This window comes from Sturnus vulgaris, chromosome 2 (genome assembly GCF_052056855.1).
Source record: "Sturnus vulgaris isolate bStuVul1 chromosome 2, bStuVul1.hap1, whole genome shotgun sequence".
In the NCBI taxonomy this organism is placed as follows: Eukaryota; Metazoa; Chordata; class Aves; order Passeriformes; family Sturnidae; genus Sturnus; species Sturnus vulgaris.
In genome coordinates this window covers 47,825,818-47,845,843 of record NC_142244.1, presented here as the reverse complement: position 1 = coordinate 47,845,843, position 20,026 = coordinate 47,825,818, and the positions used below count along the sequence as shown (strand labels likewise).

Sequence of the window (20,026 nt, the reverse complement as noted above, 5' to 3'; positions counted from 1 at the left end):
TAGTAGAATATTCTACTACATTTTTTTCAGTACAACAGCAAAACCATTGCTTGAACCACCATATCGTTTGCATCAGTTAAATAAGAGGAAGTAACAAAACTTGAGCAGTTAAACATGTATCTGGAAATCAGACTACTTAAGTAAAGTAAGCACAAGGAAAAAGATATAGAGCAAATGAAAGGATTTTTCTTCAAGAAAAATTATCTTTCAACTTGTTGCAACTTCACATCTCATATGGCTTTTGAATGGAGGCATTAGTTAAAAGAATCTTTCCACCTATAGTCAAGTATTGACTGTATTTAAATAGAGCAATGCAAGGACAAACAGAAGTTAAAAATTTAGCATACCATATTACTTCATGTAATATGGCATAGAACCCCTTTCTATAAGGCTACAAAGAACAAATTTACATTAATATGAGGTACTGGCATTTATGATTGGAAAAGTAAAGGTGAAAAAAGGATTATACAGCATTGTCATCAGACATCTCTTTTTTTTTCTTTCCTTTTTCTCTTTTTTTTTTGAGGAGCTTTTGGTTCTAGTTTTGTTTTTTACAAAATACGTGTCTTGATGACCACATGCTCTAAGCTTATATTCATTTATTTTTACATATATATTTTACTTTGAGGGGCAATTGAGAGAGAGTCACAAATAACGAAAGGACACTAAAGTTTTAATAAGGGCAACAAAAAAGTGTTTTCACCAGAATAGATTCACATTACAGTACACCAATATTGACAGCATTCTCTTTTGTCTATTTTTGGTACATAAGATGGAATCTCTCTACATAACCTTATAAGGCTTCAGTAACTAAAAAGTAAAAAACCTATTAGTTTACAATTCATTTAAAAATTCTGAAAGACACAGCAAGTTCTAAACTTTAGTAGTGCTACCCAAACACAACCATCTGGTTTAAGAAGCCATTAAAAGAGCCTCCTCCAAGGGAACTTCCAACAGCAGTTGTGCAACATGGATGTATCTTACTACAAGGGGAAAAAAATTACACATGGCACATTCTCATTCATATTTTGCAATGTAAAAAGTTACAAACATACCTAATCAAATAAATAATAAAAAATAATCTGAAATGTGTTTGTTATGTATCCTAAAACCACTACGCAGAATAATGGAGACTTTCACTCACAAACTATTTACATGGTAATACCCAGGTGAGGGTACACACTGCTACAAAACTCATAAAACAAAGGGTAAACTTGAAATGTTTTCCATAGTAAAGGTCTAGCAGCATGACTATATCTAATGCTGTTTGCTGTCTTGACAGTTTTTGGAAGTTTGTTTTAATCGATGTCTTCGTCCAGTTCGTAATTGTCTTTATCATAAATATCTTTGACTAGAAGAACCCGTACGAGCATGTTTTCCAAAGTGCTGCGGTCCAGGGAAGTGGCCGTGTACCAGACGGGGCTCTCTGCCGACACGGAGCACTCGGGCTGCAGATAGAACATGTCTGTCCTCTGGTTCAGATTCTGGGGGCTGCAAGGACCAAAGCACAGGGGGTTACAAACACAGCCTCACAGGACAAGGCAGGACGTTAGAACTTCCAGAATCTTGCACCAAAAAAATTCTAACTGTACCTAGGCAAGTTACCAAAAAAAAACCCAAACCAAAAAGAATGATGTGGAGAAATGCGGTCTTGTTGATAGAAGGAGCCATGCCAGCTCTGGCTCAAACCCAGCCAGCTCCACATCCTCAGAGTCCCAGATGCCTGGGACTCAGCGAGCATGCAGGGACCACAGACTCTTCAAAAACCTACAGATCCAGGTCTTCCTAAACCAAAAAGTACTTTCCATGATTTGCAAAGAAGCCCAACACTAATTACAACACCAACTACATCAATAATTGCTCACACAACCATCGGCTGATGTGGCTACCTCTGAATGTAGAGCCCTTGAAAAGTCAAGGATGGTTGTCCTGAGATGCACAGAAATGTAAGCAGCTAAAATCCTTTCTCCTCCTATTTAATTTAAAAGGTTGGTTGTTATAAATCTTAATCCCTTAATTCCTTACCCACTGTATTATGGAATTAGATGCAGCTCAGAAACATCCTCTAAGACACTCGAGAAGACTCCTTTCATTCTAACAGGAAATTCTAACAGTTCATGCATTTAGACAAGTCTCAGAAGAGAATTTTCAATTCTGGATGAGCAAGTGATTGCTCGAGCTCCCTCCTTCACAAATACTGCAGACTTCTGGAGTCAACTCTATTTCATGTTTCTTCAGTAAAAATAAGGATTTTTACCAGCTCACCGTCCCAAATTGGTTGATAAGATTTCAAGTATTGCTCTTCACCTGCTGGGGTGATTGTTGGATTGTTTTGCTCTCATGCAAATCAGATTAAGAGTCAGATAAGAAGAAAAATATGGTTGTTTAAAATAGTCGAATAATTTAAATATTTCAACCTCCTCTCTACTTTCTTGAGGCAGTATTTTTATAGGAACAAGCAACCAGAATCATGGAATCAATGAGGTTGGAAAAGAGTTCTGGGATCATCAAGTCCAACCTGCAGCCCAACATCCTCACGTCAACCAGACCATGGCACTGAGTGCCACATCCAGTCTTTCCCTTAACACCTCCAGGGACAGTGACTCCACCACCTCCATGGGCAGCCCATTCCAATGTCTAATCACCCTTGCTGTGGAGAAATTCCTCCTTAATGTCCAACCTAAACCCCCCATGTGCACTTTGAGACTATGAGACAATAATACAATGTTTCCTAGGTGTGAATGAAAGCATCCTGAAATTTCAGCTACAGCTGTCCACTGGTTGCCAAGTATATTTCAAACAGCTGGCATTACCTAAAATTTTACAATAGTTTTTATAGTATTAAGTACTTCATTAAAATGATTTCAACAAAATTAGAAGCAGAACCAGAAGAAACAGTCTGCTGCTTTAGTTAACAATGGTGACCAACATCTGCAAGAGAGCATGGCTTGAAACCACACCATAACTGATGCCCCAAATGGGTTTAAGAGAATTCTTTTCCCTAAAGTTGAGATGTTCCTCCTAAAGAAAAAAAACCTATGTGGTCTCTGCCTCAGTGACTGTGTAACTCAGTGCAAAAATCCAACTTTGACTTTTTAATGACAAATCCTCTCCAAATCATGAAAGTAGAGAAAGAGAAGGCAAAATCTCCCTGCAACAACCAGGATCAACTGAGTTTATGAAAAACTGGTGGTTGCATTAACAAATCACAAGCTACTCTTTACTTGTTTCTCTCTGAAACATCACATGCTCGAACTTCTGCTGATGTTGTGTGTGAGCTCGACCATGCCATTTCCTAACAAATATTGAGTGTCATGATTAATTTATTGTGTTGTGTATACAAGGTGATTTTACTTCTTTGGTATCACTTGCCCACATTTCCCCTAGAGTTACACAGAATCTACATTAAAATCAATCACTTGAATGGTTGTTACAATTAAGGAAGTACTTTCCAAGAAATCTTGTTTGCAAGCTTCCAAAACACTTAGCTTGTGAATTAATTTTTTTAAGAGTTGCTTAAGCTATTTTTTTAATGTAATAACTTCTGCTTCCTTCCTTCCTGCACAACTAATTGTGGAGATTGGAAGGAAACCATCAATTTCTAAATACTGAGTTACTGCCAGTAGTAGTTTTCCTACCACAAAATATTTTAAACATGCTTCCACACTGGGTACCTCAAAAGCATCTACATTTCAGATGCCTGAAAACTTAAAATGAAGCAAATCCGTTGTCTTAATCCAATTCTTAGTGAAGAGATGGGGACCTCACAAAAAAAACCCTCAGTAGCAAAACCCACCAGATGCCATGCTGGTAATTCTCAGCAGAGATACTTGGTATTCCCAGGTAAGAAAATGGAATTGTATTCCCAGATGGAGCCCTTGACAATTAACACTGAAGTACTTCACTGCTCCCTTTATGCATATCTTGTCCAGATACAGAAATGGAGATTTCAATACTTTCATTTAGATATTTTTCAGACGATTTCAATCCATTCCCTTTGCTTGAGCATATCTCATGTTGCACCAAAAACAGTTCCCTTTTGGACCTGGTTTACTCTAGACCCTGTCTGTATTACCCTGTATCACACCTACCTTTTAGACAGATAGCATTCAAACATTTTCACAGGGCATCTAGCCGGATCAGATGTGTTTTCAATTTGTTCAAATACTGGCACATCATCTTCATGTTTCCTTTTTCCAGTAGTAATTTTATCTTTAAGAAGAAAATCAACAACATCTAAGCTATAACTTGAAGTTATTTTACCAGTTATTTGCCAGTAAAATTCCCCATAAGCAGCCCAGCAAGTACCACAAGGCAGTCACCACAACTGTGCCAATCTGCAAACTGGAAATGCAGTAAAGTGACAGCATTTCACACGGAGACCAGTGGGCTCAAATGAACTCAGACCCTGCAGCCCCCACGGACCACACACTCCAATTAGAGTTCTGGGAGCTGAGAGCTGCTAGAATTTGCATGCAAAGGCAGAGCTTTAGCTCCTGGCCAGGTGCCCAGATGTCCCTCATCAGTGCCATGTGGTTGCTGCTGCAATGCTAATTCTGAACTGCCATAGTACCTTCATTATCAGCTCTGCAGAGGGAAGACACTTGATATCGAAGACAAGCTTTGCTTTCCATTGTTAAAGGATTTTTCTTCCACTGTCTAAAAACAGTGCCAAAAGAAAGTCTTAAGTGCTGCTCCACTGTTTTCAGGCCAAAATATTTAGTGTTAAAGTAGAACAGAGTATTCAAAAGAGCAACAGGTGAATGCGATCCTAGCTGTTTAATCCTCCAAAGGTAATCTTCTTCAACTCGAGAGAATATTGATCCTTGGTAAAAAAGAACAGTAGAGAAAATACATTGGATTAGCCCATGAACTGTCAAGATGGAAAAAAAGTCAAGTTTTTTTTACTGTGACATATAACAAAATGATCATGACAGAAGACTCTGATAAACTTATTTATTTTTATGTCCACACTCCCCAAACCCACCTGTTAGAGACACTGAGACAATGGGAAATATCAGTAGAGGCAATTTCAGAGAGAACACATTTCTGTTTAGTTACAACAGCACTGCTGACATGCAGGTCTCTCATGCTATGTCATAGAAATTAATGTTCAATGGAGTAACCTTAATTCTGTCATAAAAGGCATAGTTTTGAGTTAATTTTATTCTGCTCAGATTAAGGCCTCCAAATCTTCTTCCTTCTTATTACTAATGGATATCTCACTTGGAAAGCACTCATGGACCATAACAGGATACAGGAAAGGCCCAACACAGGCTCTCTGGGCTGTACTGAGAGAAGCCAATATTGAGAGGGGAAGGGTCTGGCAAGGACAAGCCCTCACTCAAGAGAGGATTGTGAGAAAGATGGAAGAGCAGTTGATTCTGCTGTTCAGCACCAACATTGGTCTGCTGGGAAAAATTTGCTTTCTCCATGAACTGATGATCCTTCTGAGCAGAAGACTTCCAGCAAAGAGTACTCCTAACCCAGGTGAGAAATTCTAAAACACATCACTTGTTAGCTCTACCTACATATAGTTCAGTGCCTGTCTGCTTGCTTCCATCTGGGAAACAAAAGGGGCAAAAAAAAAAGTTCGGCTCAGATAAAAACTACAGGTCAAAGAGCTTTTTTTAACTTTCTCTCCTAAAGATGGATAGTTAATTTTAACAGGCAGTGCAAAAACAACTCTTGTAACATGGATTACCCAGAAACACGACAAATAAAAAACAGGTACAGTCTTAAATTAAATCTTAAAAGACATCTCTGTAATTCTTTATCAATTACTATTGCAATGCATAACATATATATATATATATATGCATGCTTAAGAATATGTAACTATTAAGAGATGAAAGACATACATGACCAAAAAGAAAATTACCATCTGGAAGTATGCTTGGTTGCCAACTTCGAAGGATTTTATTTAATTCTTGTTCAAATGTCTGGTAGATTGGATCAATAAATATGTTGTCTTTTCGATTACTTCTATATAAATACTGCAGAAAAGAGAGAGACACAGTATTTACAATTCCAGGTTAGAACAATTCCTGTGCTATAGAGTTCTTTTTTTGTAACTGTATAAGCATTGTACTGAAAAACAGTATCTAAAAATAAAGCTATGCCACTTTTCCACTATCTAACAGGTAACAATTACTTCCAATATAATTGTATGTTGTAAATTTCTAACGGGTTATGACTCATAGTTTAATTACAACTAGCATTTTTCTCTAAGATTTCCTGTGTGCAACATTGTATCAGTGAATGGGGAGTAATTAAAAAAACCCCAAACCACAAACAACTAATTTATCTTTTCCTCCACCTAGGCCTTCAAAGAAAACCCCAAAACAACCGACATTTAGTAAGAGTCTGCCCTTTTAAATGTGAACTCCAGACAGTGATAAAACCATCTTCAATACAAAAGTGGGAGAAGAAAAACCCACACATATATTTGTGGTAATAATATACACCAGTGCAAGAACGATGACAGGATGGTGCAAGGTGCTGGCCTATTCTGCAATCTGATTATCTTACCCCTCTTGACCTTACAGATAGAAATTCTTTTGAACCTTTATCAAGAATTAATGGCTGAGGATTATTATTTGACATTATCCTCTCTGGAGACATTTCTAAGAAAGGGAGGACTGACTTCTTAAATTTTCCACTTCAAGGTTATCTTTGCAAGAACATGCCTGTTAGTGAATACAATAAAAGTGACAGACAAAAAACGCATTTGATTCTGGAAATGGCATCTATTTCTGTGCCTCTGCTTGAAATCACATTAAACACAACACTTATTTATAATAGGTGATCACGGTTCAGTACCATCCTGGCTTCTTTATCTTTGCACTTAATTTTATAATAAGGGAAAATGAATGAATATTCTTCCTACAACATTTTCATTTAGATAATTACATATGATAAGTTTAACTAATTCCTCAAAGCACAATATTCCCCCACATGTACTTGTTTCTACATACACCAGTTTTGATTTTATAAAGCAGTTCTAAGGCAGATAATATAGCTTAATATAAGCTTCATGGTGTTTGTCTCTCCATTCCCTGGCACATTTTTCCACCATGTGTTTTTCTCTGGTTTGCATTAAACGCTCACACTGAACGCTGGCAGTGGAAATGAAGACTGAAAACTGGTTCAAAACCAAACTGCACAAAAGCCTGTGAGAACTCAACTAAAAACACTCATTCTCCCTGGTTCACAGTAAGTGTTGACTAAACCCTGACATCCCCAGTAGAAGTCTGAAGCTCCCTGGACCACGAGCACCGCAGAGTCTATAAAAGATGACCCAAACCTGCAAGCCTTCATTCCCAATCCACAATGCCATGCTCTGCTGCTCCACAAACCCTACAGGGGTAGGATGAGCACAAGCCATTCCCACCTGAGATGAGCTCTACTGTAACAGCAGTGCAAGGGAAGGAACTGGATGTGCCTCTGGATCCCACAGCAGAGGAGAACTGGCTGCATCACTGTTCACAGCAATTTTGTTTGTCTGACCTTCAGACAAACACCTGCCAAACTCCATCAGCCTGCCCTAAACAACCCCATTACTAGACACACAAAATACAAGAAAGAAACAGCAAACCAAATCCCAGTAACCCCAATTAGGGACAAAGAATGAAGGCCATGTTGCAACAAAGGAGCACTGCAGGCTAACACCTTCCTCTAGATGAACCCTCTCCACTAGATGCCTGCCTGACCATGCAGCAGCCTTTATTTCTAAGTGTGATATTCTTCAGGATCACTACTTCAGAGTTATCAAAACCATTACTGAACCATTTCTGTCTGAAAGCAGAACAATTTCAGCTGCAAATAAACTTGAACTGAGAAACTGCATCATCTGAATCAGGGACCAGTTTCCTGGAAGAGATTTTACAGTGCTTCCTTTTGGAAAAAGTTATTTTACAAAATTAAAAAAAAAAAAAAACCAAAAAACAACAACCCAAACCAGAAAAGAACCAACTTAGGACCTGAAGACTCCTGGGCTCAAACCACACTCTATCCATGAGGAAAAGCTCCAAACTGAGTGTGTATTTAGCCACAGTGAGTGCAGCAATGCTGGTGGAAGGGGAATGTAACTTTTTTATTAGCCTATGCTTCCTACATTTTCATCCTTTGAAGAGAAACTTATTCTAAGATAGCAAAATATTAATGATCTTTGGCTCAACTTAAATGGCATATTTTTAATCTCCTCTGAGCCCCTTCCAAGTTCAACAATGCCAATACCTTTTATGCAGTAGCAGACAATTTATTCTGTTTCAGGGTTAGGGTTGTCAGATGGAAAGGACTAAGCAAATTCTAGAAGGGAATGGAGTTTCATTGTACATTGTGATCATTGCATTTAGTGTACCACTAGCTTGCTTAAATGTGTTTCTTCAGAAGGGTGGTACACCCCCAGGTATTTGCCATTAGCACACAGATTATGGCTGCAGCCCTTCACAGATCATGTTTCTGTCCCTCACTTGCTGTCTGCCTTTGTGAAATGCAAACTCATCAGAACACAGCACATCTTCCTACCAGTCTGGCCAACAAACCAGGGCTGTTCACATTGCATGAATTAAATACTGGACAACAAGTATAAGCAGAAAAATTGCAGTAAAATGACTACATGCTGCTCCATTAACGTTCCAGCATTGTGCATGTGTATTAGACTTCATGATAATTGTGGTTGTCACACAAACTATGGTTCTGAAGAGCTGAAAAAAATGTTTTATACATAACTAGCTCTCATGACTGACAAAATAGACAATGTCAAAAGTACAAAGAGAAAGATTAAAAAAATATTGAGTTCCATTTTATGAACACATACTTCCCTCTGTGTACTGTTTATCTGCTTAACACGAGTATTTTCAATTCAACAGAAAGGTACAGAGAGACAGTGTATCATGCAAGTGCAGAAGCAGAAAGCTACCTGAATTTGAAACACACCTTGTAGCAATATTGACTAACAAGCCTCTGACTAAAATCAGTGTTTGCTTCTCAAGTTTCAACAATGAGGCAAAGGTAGCAACTAACTCTTTATTTTTGCGTACTTGCAACACAGGAAAATTGCAATTTTACTATTTATTTTTAAAATACGTCAATTAAAAAATTCGTTACTCGATTCAAGTATGGAACAGTTTTAAGCAGAACTGTAAACCCTGTGAGCAGCTTGCTTTCCACATCATACACATATTTTATTGCCTTTTAACTTGAATGAAATTTTCTGTGCTCTCAGCTCTGAGCACTGTTCATTTTACCGATGTTTTGCCTTATGTAGCGAAAATTAAGACAAGCCTCCCTGCTTAAAAGATAAGCTGTGGAATAGCTCTCTAATTATCTAGTGATAGGATATTGCCTCTACATACATTACATCTAACCTGACTCCTTCCTATCTTACTGAGTGTAAGACACTCAATTTAGCAGTTTCCTGCACTCTGTCCTGCCTGCCCACAGTTTTCAATACTCAGTAAATTAGACCCTCCACAAGAGACACTTAATTTAGGCTGTTTCTTCTATATGCTAAGGAACTGAATTAGTGAAATTCTTAGAGATCATGCCTTGTTTCATTCTGTTTTTATGTTGGATATCTTTAGCAAACAAAATGAAGCACAGCATTTGAAAAGACTATGTAGTTTTTGACTGGGTCAATTACTTGCTTTAACACAGCAAAAAGCTTAAAATTATTACAATACACCAATGTGTGTTTGAGTTTTCAGGATGGGTCTGCAAATTCATTTCCTACACAGACAGCTTTCTACAATGTGATTACACAGCAGCCTGATCACAGCTATGTATTAAGGGTAGCTCCTAGCCAGTAAATCCATGTTATCTCCACTCTTCTACTGAAATGGGTTACAGTCAAATCAGCAGCTCCATTTCCCATCTCTACAGCCTCTACTAACCTCCTGAATTCCAAGACACAGATAATAGATGCTGTCAGGTGCATAGTTCTCTCCATTAGGCCTTCGAATTTCATTGACAAAATGTGTCAACCCATAGTTTAACTCAGCTGAAGTATGTGATAATAGATCTTCCTTTAATTTCACAGACTTTACTGTAAAATAGAGAAGAAATGCTACATTATACAACAGAATTGTCACACAGTGAGGGTGGGATGGGGTATTTTTTGACTGGAAACTGAGAAACTGGCTTGATGTCCTCTCCATTAACCAATGAATGAGACTAAAATGTACTAAGCAGTTAAAATGTTAGGTCTGCATTAAAACAATCAGGGCTCCCACAGTAAAGTCTAGTTAATCAAATGCAGCAACACCTGCTAACAAAGGTACTGTCATGCACAGCTCAGGATGACACAGAGGCAGCCCAAGAAGCTGAAGTGAAGTCAGTGGTGTAGAGGGGCACCTTCAAAGGAAACAGCAGTTTCCAAAGATCCAAGAGCACAACACAAGGGTGCTGAGATGGGAGCTGAAGAACAGCAGCAAGGAGTAGCAGCAATTCCCCTTTTCCCTCACAGTACAAATATGTACAGAGAGGAGAGCTGCAGGAAGAGCAGCATGGCTCCAGGGGATCAAAGGCCACCTTGTGCCAGAGCTCCATAGCCAAGTAATGCCAGCCTCAGAGGAAGATCTCCCTACAGGACAAGGAGTAGGAGGATGTCCCTCCCTTGCCATTTAGAAGCCCAGAAATGGTGTGAACTGTGAAGTGAGTTAGCATATGAGGAAAAATAGGATGCAAACAAAAAATCAAAATGGTCACAGAAAATCAGAATAGCCAAGAAGGTGCTGTCCTAGCTTTCATGAGAAGTGAGTAACCCAGCATTTTAAACCAAATAGGAAAAACCAGGAAAAAAAAAGAAAAACCAGAAAAAGAAAGAGTTCGGCAACTCTGTGGTAAAATAATCTCAGTCATGCTGGGAACATAAAAGGACATGAGAAAAATTCTATCAAAAATTCCAGCTGAGAATCAAACAAGTACGGCAATTCTCCCTACCAGATCAGAAGCTGGATGCCAGATTTTTGGAAATACTTACTTGATTTCAGTTCCTCTAACTCTGGCAGCTCTTCTTCTAAATACCGAGACTTTACCCAGTGCTTCCAGGCATTTACCCCGTAGGCGTATTTGAATGGAAAGCTGCACTCGGAGTTTTCAGAGCTGTCATCGTGCGACTGGTATTCCAACACTGCTTTCCTCTTCACACCCTGCCGTGGTTTGGGAACACAGAGGTTAACAGAGATTCACCTGGCACAGCCACCTGTTGAACCTCAGTGCACTCCCAGAATTTCATGGTGTTAATGCACAGGGAATAAAGACGTGACAAATCTGAGTCACGGGCTCGACTCGTAGGCTCAAATGAAGCCAGCAATGGAAAGGCCAGCACTCGTTCCAGATTAAAGCATGCACAGCTGTGGGTATGTGGATAATGTCCAGTGGATAATAGTGAAAGCTCCAGATTTGATACTAGAAAGACCCATTTATTATTAGAAAGCTTTAGTAGAAGTTGGCTGGTTTTTTAAAAGCAGCAATATCTACTGCAGTTATTGGAACAAAACAATTTCAGCTTTGTGCCAGGCATAAGAAACTATTTATTAGTAGTGTCCTTCTAAATAAAAGATTATAGCTAATTATCCAACGTCTAAACCAAGACTGACTAAAAATAAAATCTGGGAAAATTACAAGCAAATAAAAAAAAATTTACACTCTTTTATAAAGCAAATGCTATGGCTCCCAATATAAACCACGGTAATGCCAATGTTTTTCCATCTTACTATCAAATTAAACCAAGACACCTTTATTCAAAGTAGAAGGTAAAATACCATTGCTAAGAATACAGTAGGCATATACACAGTGGCACACTACATCAACAGTTCTGCCACTGTGAAGCAAAAACAGGACCAGAATTTACAAATCACACTCCTATCAAATCCAACAGTTATCTGCAACAGACATACCACTGAAATAATTTTATTACTTGAAATGTATCAAGTTATGTCATAAAGATAGGACACTAGGTGTGAGTAGACAGTAACACGCTGCAAATCAGTATGAGAACTAAAAAAAATCCCAGGTATTTTTTCCTACATAAATTTTGTGCTTTTCTTGGTATTTTTAATAGCATGAAAAAATTACCTTCTTTTTGGACCGAGGCCTTGGCTGTTCCTCATATTCTTCACCAAAAACAGGAGGTAACAAAAACTCGTTTTCTGTGTCAAGCTCCTCAGTTGCTGAAAATACATTACCAGAAACTTATTTCTAAGTGTCTTTTAAATAACACTGCCTTGAAAAAAAAAATTAACTATATTGGTGTGCCTTAACATAATTTGTCCACAAAGGCACACAAATAAACACAACTGAACACTGGATTTTGGTAAGAGGAAACAAAACTATTTTTATACTCAAACTGAGACCAAGCCATCAAATAGTGTATTTCTAACTTTCAGAGGACACAATACTCAACATTTTAAGTATTATCTTAAGTTGCTACAGCTGAATTTCTTAATTAGACTTATGTAATGTCTTCTGCCCAGGCTGTCTCTGCTATCAAAAATTTTTAGTTACGGTGAGAATGAGCAGCTATGACTGGAAAAAATACAAAATTAACTTAGTACATGCAGTTTTGTTCATGTATTTAGAGTATTTCTATTCATGTTTTGTTATTTCTTATAGCACATTACACTTGGTTAAAAACATTTAGAATCAGAAGGCAAGCTCTGTCAGAGAAACTGGGTTTAGTCTGTATTTATACAAGTGGTGGAGGTCTAGTTCATGATGGAAATTAAGTTTGGTAAGCAGATGTATGGCAATACATCAAAATATTGTTTATTTAATATTTCAGAGGTACAACTGAAGACTCTATTTCAGGTGACATTGAGGAATGAGCATATGAATGGATTTAATGTCACAAGTCACACCTTTATTTACTTTATTTAAGATGGTTCATCCCTCATTTAGCCATCAAATAATATTTTCACTCAAAATTGAATGCTCTTCTGATAATCTGATTTCACCACCTTATTTCTCATGACAGCTTTCCAACTGGTGCAGATGAAATAGCACTTACATGCACAGATTTCAGAACCCTGCCCCAGACTCAAAAGCAGTCCTTCTTCTTATACCACACAGAATCTTATCTCAGAAGCACTTCAGTGTAATCAATGCCTCTTACAGACTGCTGCTTACTACTCAAATTTACTTGTTTCTTTTCTTCTGTGGTTTTTCTTTCTCATGTACTCAGCCTCACTTAAAAAGAGGGTTAAAAACCTAGTATGCATCTGACTAGAAAATTCCCAAGATTAAGGTCAGACTAATCCCCAGGCCTTCTCTTCAAACTAGAGCAAACTGGACATCTACAGATATCTGCAGATATCCAGAACACAGCACAAAAGGAGCCTGTCAGCTCCTACAGGTGAGGTGTGGGAGTCATGTGTCCAAGAGAAGCTATGGAAGAGGGACAGTAACTACAGCCAGAAGCTTTCTTGGATCCTGGATTGACAGAGGTATGGTGTAAAGAAACAGACACTGTTCCCTGCATGCTGTAGAGTGGTAGAAACTGTACTATATAGCATCAAGAGCTTCTTTCAAAAAAGGTCTGAAAGCAGTGATTTTTTTTACTGCTAATTCAAATAACATTACCCTTTCAAATGCAGGTACAGACATTACCAAGATATTAAAAAGTAACACAAGTGGTGTGCAGCATGCCAACTTGCAATGTTCTAACAAACTTCAGTGGGAAGCTGACCCTTTAGTAATTTCTTCTCTAAACCATGAAAATACCTGGTGATTGAAGAATGCATTCATTATGTTTTCCATGACACATGCCATCTGAGTCCTTGAGCCTTCAAAATAACTTTCCTACATCCATGTTCAAAACAAATGATGCAGCCAAGTTCTTTGCGCATGGTTAACTTCCCCTTTTCTTTGAATTGTTTCAAATACTGTATTTAGAAAGATGGAAGAACTAATTCAGAAGCCCCCCATCTTACAAAGGCATGGCAAAGTTTTATACAACAGTCAGTTCAGGTGGATCCTGCAATCAAATAAAGCTCCTTTGAAAGGACAATTAAACAAGGTAGAAAGAATGGCTGCCCACAGTGTCACAGTATTTATTAAAATCCAGAATTACCTCTTGGAAAGTCTATTTCAATATCAAGGTCTGGCTCATATGGAACATCAGGCAAGCTTGTCCGTGACTCCGAGTTTAAGAGATTTGAGTCAACTATCACACCTGTTTAAAAGAAAAAGAAAAAATCTCATTTTAACCAACACATGGATTAGCCAAATGGTGCAGATCTACAATTTTAGAAGCTGAGTTGTTCTAAAATCGATGATCCTGCTCATTACCATCCTACATTTTCTTGGGAACTCAGATTTACTTCTCAAAAGTAGCAGACACTTACTAGTCTATTGTTCTTCATGAAGGTGAGTCAGAAAAGCACATGTATAGAAAATCAAATACTGGTGAACCTGGATCATATCAACCAATCCCAGAACTCAAACAATCTTAACAAACCTTTCTATTTTCCTACCTGATCCTGTCACAACAGAACACTTTCAGATCTGCTTTTCTAGGATCTGTTGCTCAAACAAGGCATGCAGGCAGGGAGAAACAAAGCTTGAACTCTCTCCAGCTTCTGACAAACACTGACTGCACCAAATTCAGTCCTCTGCAAGCCAGCAAGTTCTGATCCCATACCTCTGCTCAATTAGCTAGCTGTACTTCACAGAAGAGAGCAATGACAACCTTGCAGAGGTACCAGAAATCTGCAGTTTTAGAAGAAGAATGGTAATAGATTGGAACACAGTAAGCCTCCTGGGACTGCAGCTGCACTGGCCTTCTATGTAATGAGGCACAAAATATAAGTTTATATAATTTGTCAACAACCTTTCAGAAATCTGTTGGAAGACCTTGGAAAAAAATTTCAAAATTTCATCTGAGTGAAGGCAAATTTTCCTAGAAAGATACAGAAGGGATTTAAAGATTTGGGCAAGCAGAGCCAGGAAAGAAGAACAAAGAGACATGGACACTGAGAAACTAAAACTACAAAGTAGTGGGGCTTCTTGATCTTCAGATATAAATTTTTATTACGAGAATAACGTGTTGGTTGCTGCCCAGTAGTGCTTACTCTAAATCATGGGCTTTTGAGTTTCCCATGCTTTGCCAGAGTGCACAGAGCTGAGAGGGAGCATGTCCAGAACAGCTGAACTGAAGTATCCAAAGGGGTATCCCACACCACACAATGCTCAGTATATAACTGGGGGAAGTTGGCTGGGAACCACCAATTGCTGCTCAGGAACAGGCTGGGCATGGGTAAGTGGGTGGTGAGCACCTGTATGGTGCATCACTTAGTTTTCTTATGTTTGACACCTCTCTCTCCCTCTTTTAATTGTATTTGCTAGTATAGTTAGTATTTTATTTTATTTCAATTATTAAACTGCTCTTGACTCACAAGGTTTACTTTTTTTTCCCAAATCTCTTCCCCACTAGGTGTGAGGGGAGTAAGCAAGTGGTTGTGTGGTACTTAGTTCCATCTGACATTAAAGTACAATGCAATTGTAATGTAAGACCTCAGTAACAGCACTGTTGTACTCAAACTTTCCCTAAAATAAAACACCAAACCAAATCCTTCTTGTCACACACATCCCTCAGCACTCCAAACAGTCAAAAACTCATCAGGAAACTCACTGGCCACATCAGAAGCTTCAGCTTTTCCAACGTGTTCAGGTACCACCCCTGACAAGTTCAGCAGCTCAGCTTCCAGAGGATCTGAGGGCACTTTTCCCCTCAGCTCTTCTATTGCTGCAAGGATTTTCTCAGTGCTATCCAGAGCAGTGGGCAAAAAAACTGGAACTGGCACCTGTGATGACAGGGAGGCAGACATAATGAGAAAAGAAAAAATGCCACAACAAAGCAACCAACAACCAAAAAAAAATTCTATACTCTTTTTCTGAAAGACAGAGTTGAAACAGATTAGAAACAAGTCCCTCTAGGGTGAGCTAACAGAAAATGCTGACAGGTTTGAAACCCAATACGAAGGACCTATGAACAGAAGGGAAAGCTGGAAAGGACACAGGAAAAAAAAAAAGACAAAGTATAGCTGGTCAAAGAAAGAACAGAAGAATCTTTGGAACTTCAAACCTGTCTGATCATAACCTAACAGTTTGGACAAATCAGCACCTTGTTTTAATGGCTTGTTTTTCCCTGCTATTTGTCCCACTCTGCCACCCTTTCCCAACACAATCTTTTCAGCTTTCTTATTACATGAAGAAATCTTGCTGTTAAAGGCTTATTCAGCATATTCAGCAAAAGCAGAAGTATCACTCAGAACTGTTCCTAAAAAGCTCAGTGGCACAAGATTTTCACACTGGAAGCAGGCAGACAGGTCCTAAAGAACAATCAGGGAATCAAGTGCCACTGTCAGATTCTAATGCTTTTTCAATAAATAGTGCTGCAGCACAATGCAATCCTTTAGACAGACCACAAGGAGAACCACCAGCAACACAAGGTGGTCCCACACATGCTTGTGAATGGATGCCAATTTTAAAATGAAGCTGAAGTCTCACTTACAGGAACAGGAATTGTGGTAGGAACAGGAACATTTTGACTATACATGTTCATAGGCACCGGAACGTAGACTGGTACAGGAATAGGCACTGGGACATACTCTTTTTTCCACTCATCTTCTATTAAAAGAAAAAGGAAAAAGGCAAATACTGCCAGGTATTTAAATATATTTTACACCTGGCATTAGTGAAAAAAAAAAATCAGAATATTTGCAGTATGTTAAAATACAGCAATATTTAAGAAAAAGCTGCAATGAGGAAATTAGTTCTAGCACAGGTCAGGAGTTACCTGTCTGACAAGATTTTGTCTGCATATGAGGTTTACAGTACGTGGCTTTCGTCATTGTCAGAGGCTTGCAAAGAACTGCCTTGTTCTTCATTTCTCTGTTAGGTGTTGGAGAAGGTGGTGGAGCTGAGCCCTGCAGACAAGCAAATAAGAGAAGGTGCTGTTGCACCACACTGATTCCAACACAAAGTCCTTGACTTACTGTATCAGCTGATAGTTTCAGTAAATGAGATACTGAAGTGGAAACTCACAAAAGCACAACACAACAGCACCAAATACTATTCTACAATTGCAAGCTATTCTACATTCCTAGTATTGAGCTGCCACTGCCAGGATCATAACAAGAGGGCTAGCACTTCTGGCTAATTTTCTTTTTTTTTTTTTAATTGAAGGTACTCTAAAGATTTTTTCTATGTGCTTTTTAAAGTGAAAGCACCATTTAAGCAATTTTGTAAGATAAAAATAATTTTAGCTGTAAAAGAGTTAATTTTTAAGCAGCACGAACAAACTTTAGGCTCAAGATCTAATCCTCTTGAATTATGCCATAGCCCAAAGGTCACTTTATATTTTTCTTTTAAAAAAAGGTATTTCTGAATAAAAATGCTCTAAATTTTTTAATTACCTAAAGTATGAACTTCGAGCTCCCCCTGCTGGCTCTACAACAGTGACAACAAATACCTGGGAACATCCCGTAATGTTCAAACTGCATCCTTACAGTCAAGAGGTAAAAAACCCCTCTTGCTGCAGACACAGTTTTTATAACCTAGAGCCTCTTTCAGAACCTGATTTGGGAAACAAACTTTCAGTTCTGTTTGGTCTTATGCAGGAAGACTAGCCTCATATGTCATTTTAGACATGGAAGGAAAGCCCAGATCCAAGAACAGCTCTACCAGGTGTACACTCCTCCCTAAGATATATTAAAAAATACCGTATTGCACATAGCTTTAACACAATCTTTAAAAATCTTTGGACTGAATTAACATCACTAAACATAAAATAGTAAAAGTTTTAACGTGACAGCTTAGCTTGTCTGGTATCTCTAGTTACCTCAGCAATTTTCTGTTTTTCATAAATATATTTATATTGTCATCAAAAACTTTCAACTAAATCTAAGACTTATCTTTAATGCCTATTTGCATTTAAAAGGCAAGTTTCTCAGACCTTTCATGCAACAAACAAACAAACCAAAACAGAACTAAGTTTCAAACAAAATACGCCAGGCTAACTGAAAACAATATTAATAGTAGTATTTTTGACAAGCTGAGAAAAACTGAAACTCAGAATGAAGGCTGTTGCTCCACTGATGGTCCCCACCCTTCCAGACAGCAACCCTGAAAAAGGCTGTGCTTCCCTACTCTACAACAAAGTCCATCAGACCTTGAGCACCTAGAGAATTCTACTCTTGGGAAGGATAAAATTTAATAACTGAAGATTTATTTTCAGCTTTTTAAAGCTGAGCTACCACCCTAATATTCCATCAGTGAAATTCTCTTCCCTTTCTATACTCAATAAATACACCTAATCAGTCTAAACACGTGAAAAAGACACACAGTTTGTTGATTAACTTTTAAGCAACTTTTATATACACTATACATGCAAAAACACAAGGTTGATAATTTAATTTCCCAGAAGACACTGAAAAGAAAGTACGACTATTTGACATTTTTATTTCACCTACAGATATGAAAGAGATTACAAAGCGTCATAAATTTAGCTTAGGATCATTCAAAGACAGTAACTTTTGGTTTTTAACAGAATCCCTCTAATTCACCAGGATCTTGCATTTTAAATACATCTAATTATGTTTTGTGTATATAGAGATAGAGATAAAGAGAGAGATAGAGAGACAGAGTTAGATATATGAGTGTATTAAATATATGTACTTACTGTTAATTTTGTCCGGGGGGTTTGACAGCCCTGATCTGAAAGTACAAGGACACATTTTTAGAATTTTTTTTCCCTTTTTCAAAATCAAAGCAAATTTCAGTAAGCCACTCAAGGTAACACCTGTCACCAATATAACATTAAATCAAGAGAACTCATTAGTACCACATTGCAGTGAGAACTGCACAAGACTTTTCCTTCATGGACATCTCCCTACTGATCTCTTTCAATACTCCAGTACTGAGCCTTAAACAAAGGCAAATGATAAATCAATGCTCCAGCCAGATGTGAATACAGTCTCTTTCAGAAAAGTGAACACCAAAACGTTCAAGTAAGCAAGGGGCTATACAAAGAAGTTGAGTTGCCATAATTGCATTAACTTAAAAGCTGGTTTATTTGAACTTTTCCTGACTTGCCATTTAAACCACACGAATGTATTCAGTGCCCATCAGCAAATTTACACAGTACCTACTGCCAACAGAAAGGAAAAAAAAAAGCAATGTATTTCTCTTATCTAGATATTTTCATTGTATTCTCATTTCCATTTCACTTATTTCCTTTAAATCCATTTAATGTATTTCTTTTTTTCATTCCTATTGCATCTGTTCTCTCTGACCAAAAAGCATTTTTAGACTCGTTTCCACAGAGCAAGTAATGACAAACTGGAGCACAACAAAAGAGGAAAACATTTTCTGTTCCCGTGATGACACAGCACTAAAATTACACTTAACCCAGAACAGCTCAATGCTGCCTCTGGTGATAACACAGAAAAGGATAATCTCTAACGCAGTTTATTACAACGAATAAATGATCCGTGCAGCTTTCAATTTTTCATTTAAAGGAAGCATCTGGCTTGACACTTCCCAGCCCTGAAGCAGCACATACCATAGTGCAGGTTCTCAGGTCCTTTCTGGGTGGCCAGGTTGGGCTCGTTCTGTTGACAGTAGAAGCGGAGCAAGCAGTGCTGATCGCAGAAATGCTTCATCTCGCCGCGCCACTGCACCTTCTCTTTGAGGGCTCCTTGAGACTTGCAACAGTCACACCGGACAGCCTTCATGCAAAGGAAGATTTGCACATTTTTAAACAGGCCTTGGCAAAAAAATTAATTCTACATTTCAGACGGCTACATTTTTAAGAGTACCTCATGAGGATTCAGTTAAGTCTTGCTCATGTACAATGGATAAGCTACCTTATTTTTCAACTGTTTGCTGGAGGTTAGCACCCAGAATAAATCTGCTTTGCTTTATTAATCTGTTACTATGTAAAATTAAAAAAAAAAAAGCTCACTTCTAAACAGTCATTAAAAAAAACTGTGCACCAATTTTAATTAATTTCATTGAAGCA

At 38.1% G+C, this 20,026-nt stretch overlaps 1 protein-coding gene across 19 annotated transcripts in view; it reads right to left on the bottom strand.

Annotated features, from left to right (window-relative positions):
- Positions 1-652: 652 nt before the first annotated feature.
- Positions 653-20,026, bottom strand: part of ZMYM2 (zinc finger MYM-type containing 2) — an 84,514-nt gene continuing 65,140 nt past the window's right edge. For 18 of the 19 annotated variants that reach the window (XM_014877607.2, XM_088159458.1, XM_088159456.1 and 15 more), the window contains 13 exons: positions 19,568-19,733; positions 18,686-18,720; positions 16,802-16,931; positions 16,517-16,632; positions 15,635-15,806; positions 14,075-14,176; positions 12,082-12,176; positions 10,985-11,153; positions 9,897-10,048; positions 5,882-5,996; positions 4,574-4,825; positions 4,092-4,212; positions 653-1,491 (listed from right to left, as the gene is read on the bottom strand). In XM_014877607.2, coding sequence (XP_014733093.1) covers positions 1,299-1,491; positions 4,092-4,212; positions 4,574-4,825; positions 5,882-5,996; positions 9,897-10,048; positions 10,985-11,153; positions 12,082-12,176; positions 14,075-14,176; positions 15,635-15,806; positions 16,517-16,632; positions 16,802-16,931; positions 18,686-18,720; positions 19,568-19,733 — 1,818 coding nt within the window. In that variant the 3' untranslated portion in view covers positions 653-1,298. The remainder of the gene's footprint in view (positions 1,492-4,091; positions 4,213-4,573; positions 4,826-5,881; positions 5,997-9,896; positions 10,049-10,984; positions 11,154-12,081; positions 12,177-14,074; positions 14,177-15,634; positions 15,807-16,516; positions 16,633-16,801; positions 16,932-18,685; positions 18,721-19,567; positions 19,734-20,026) is intronic. The other variant, XM_088159455.1, reaches the window with a different exon arrangement.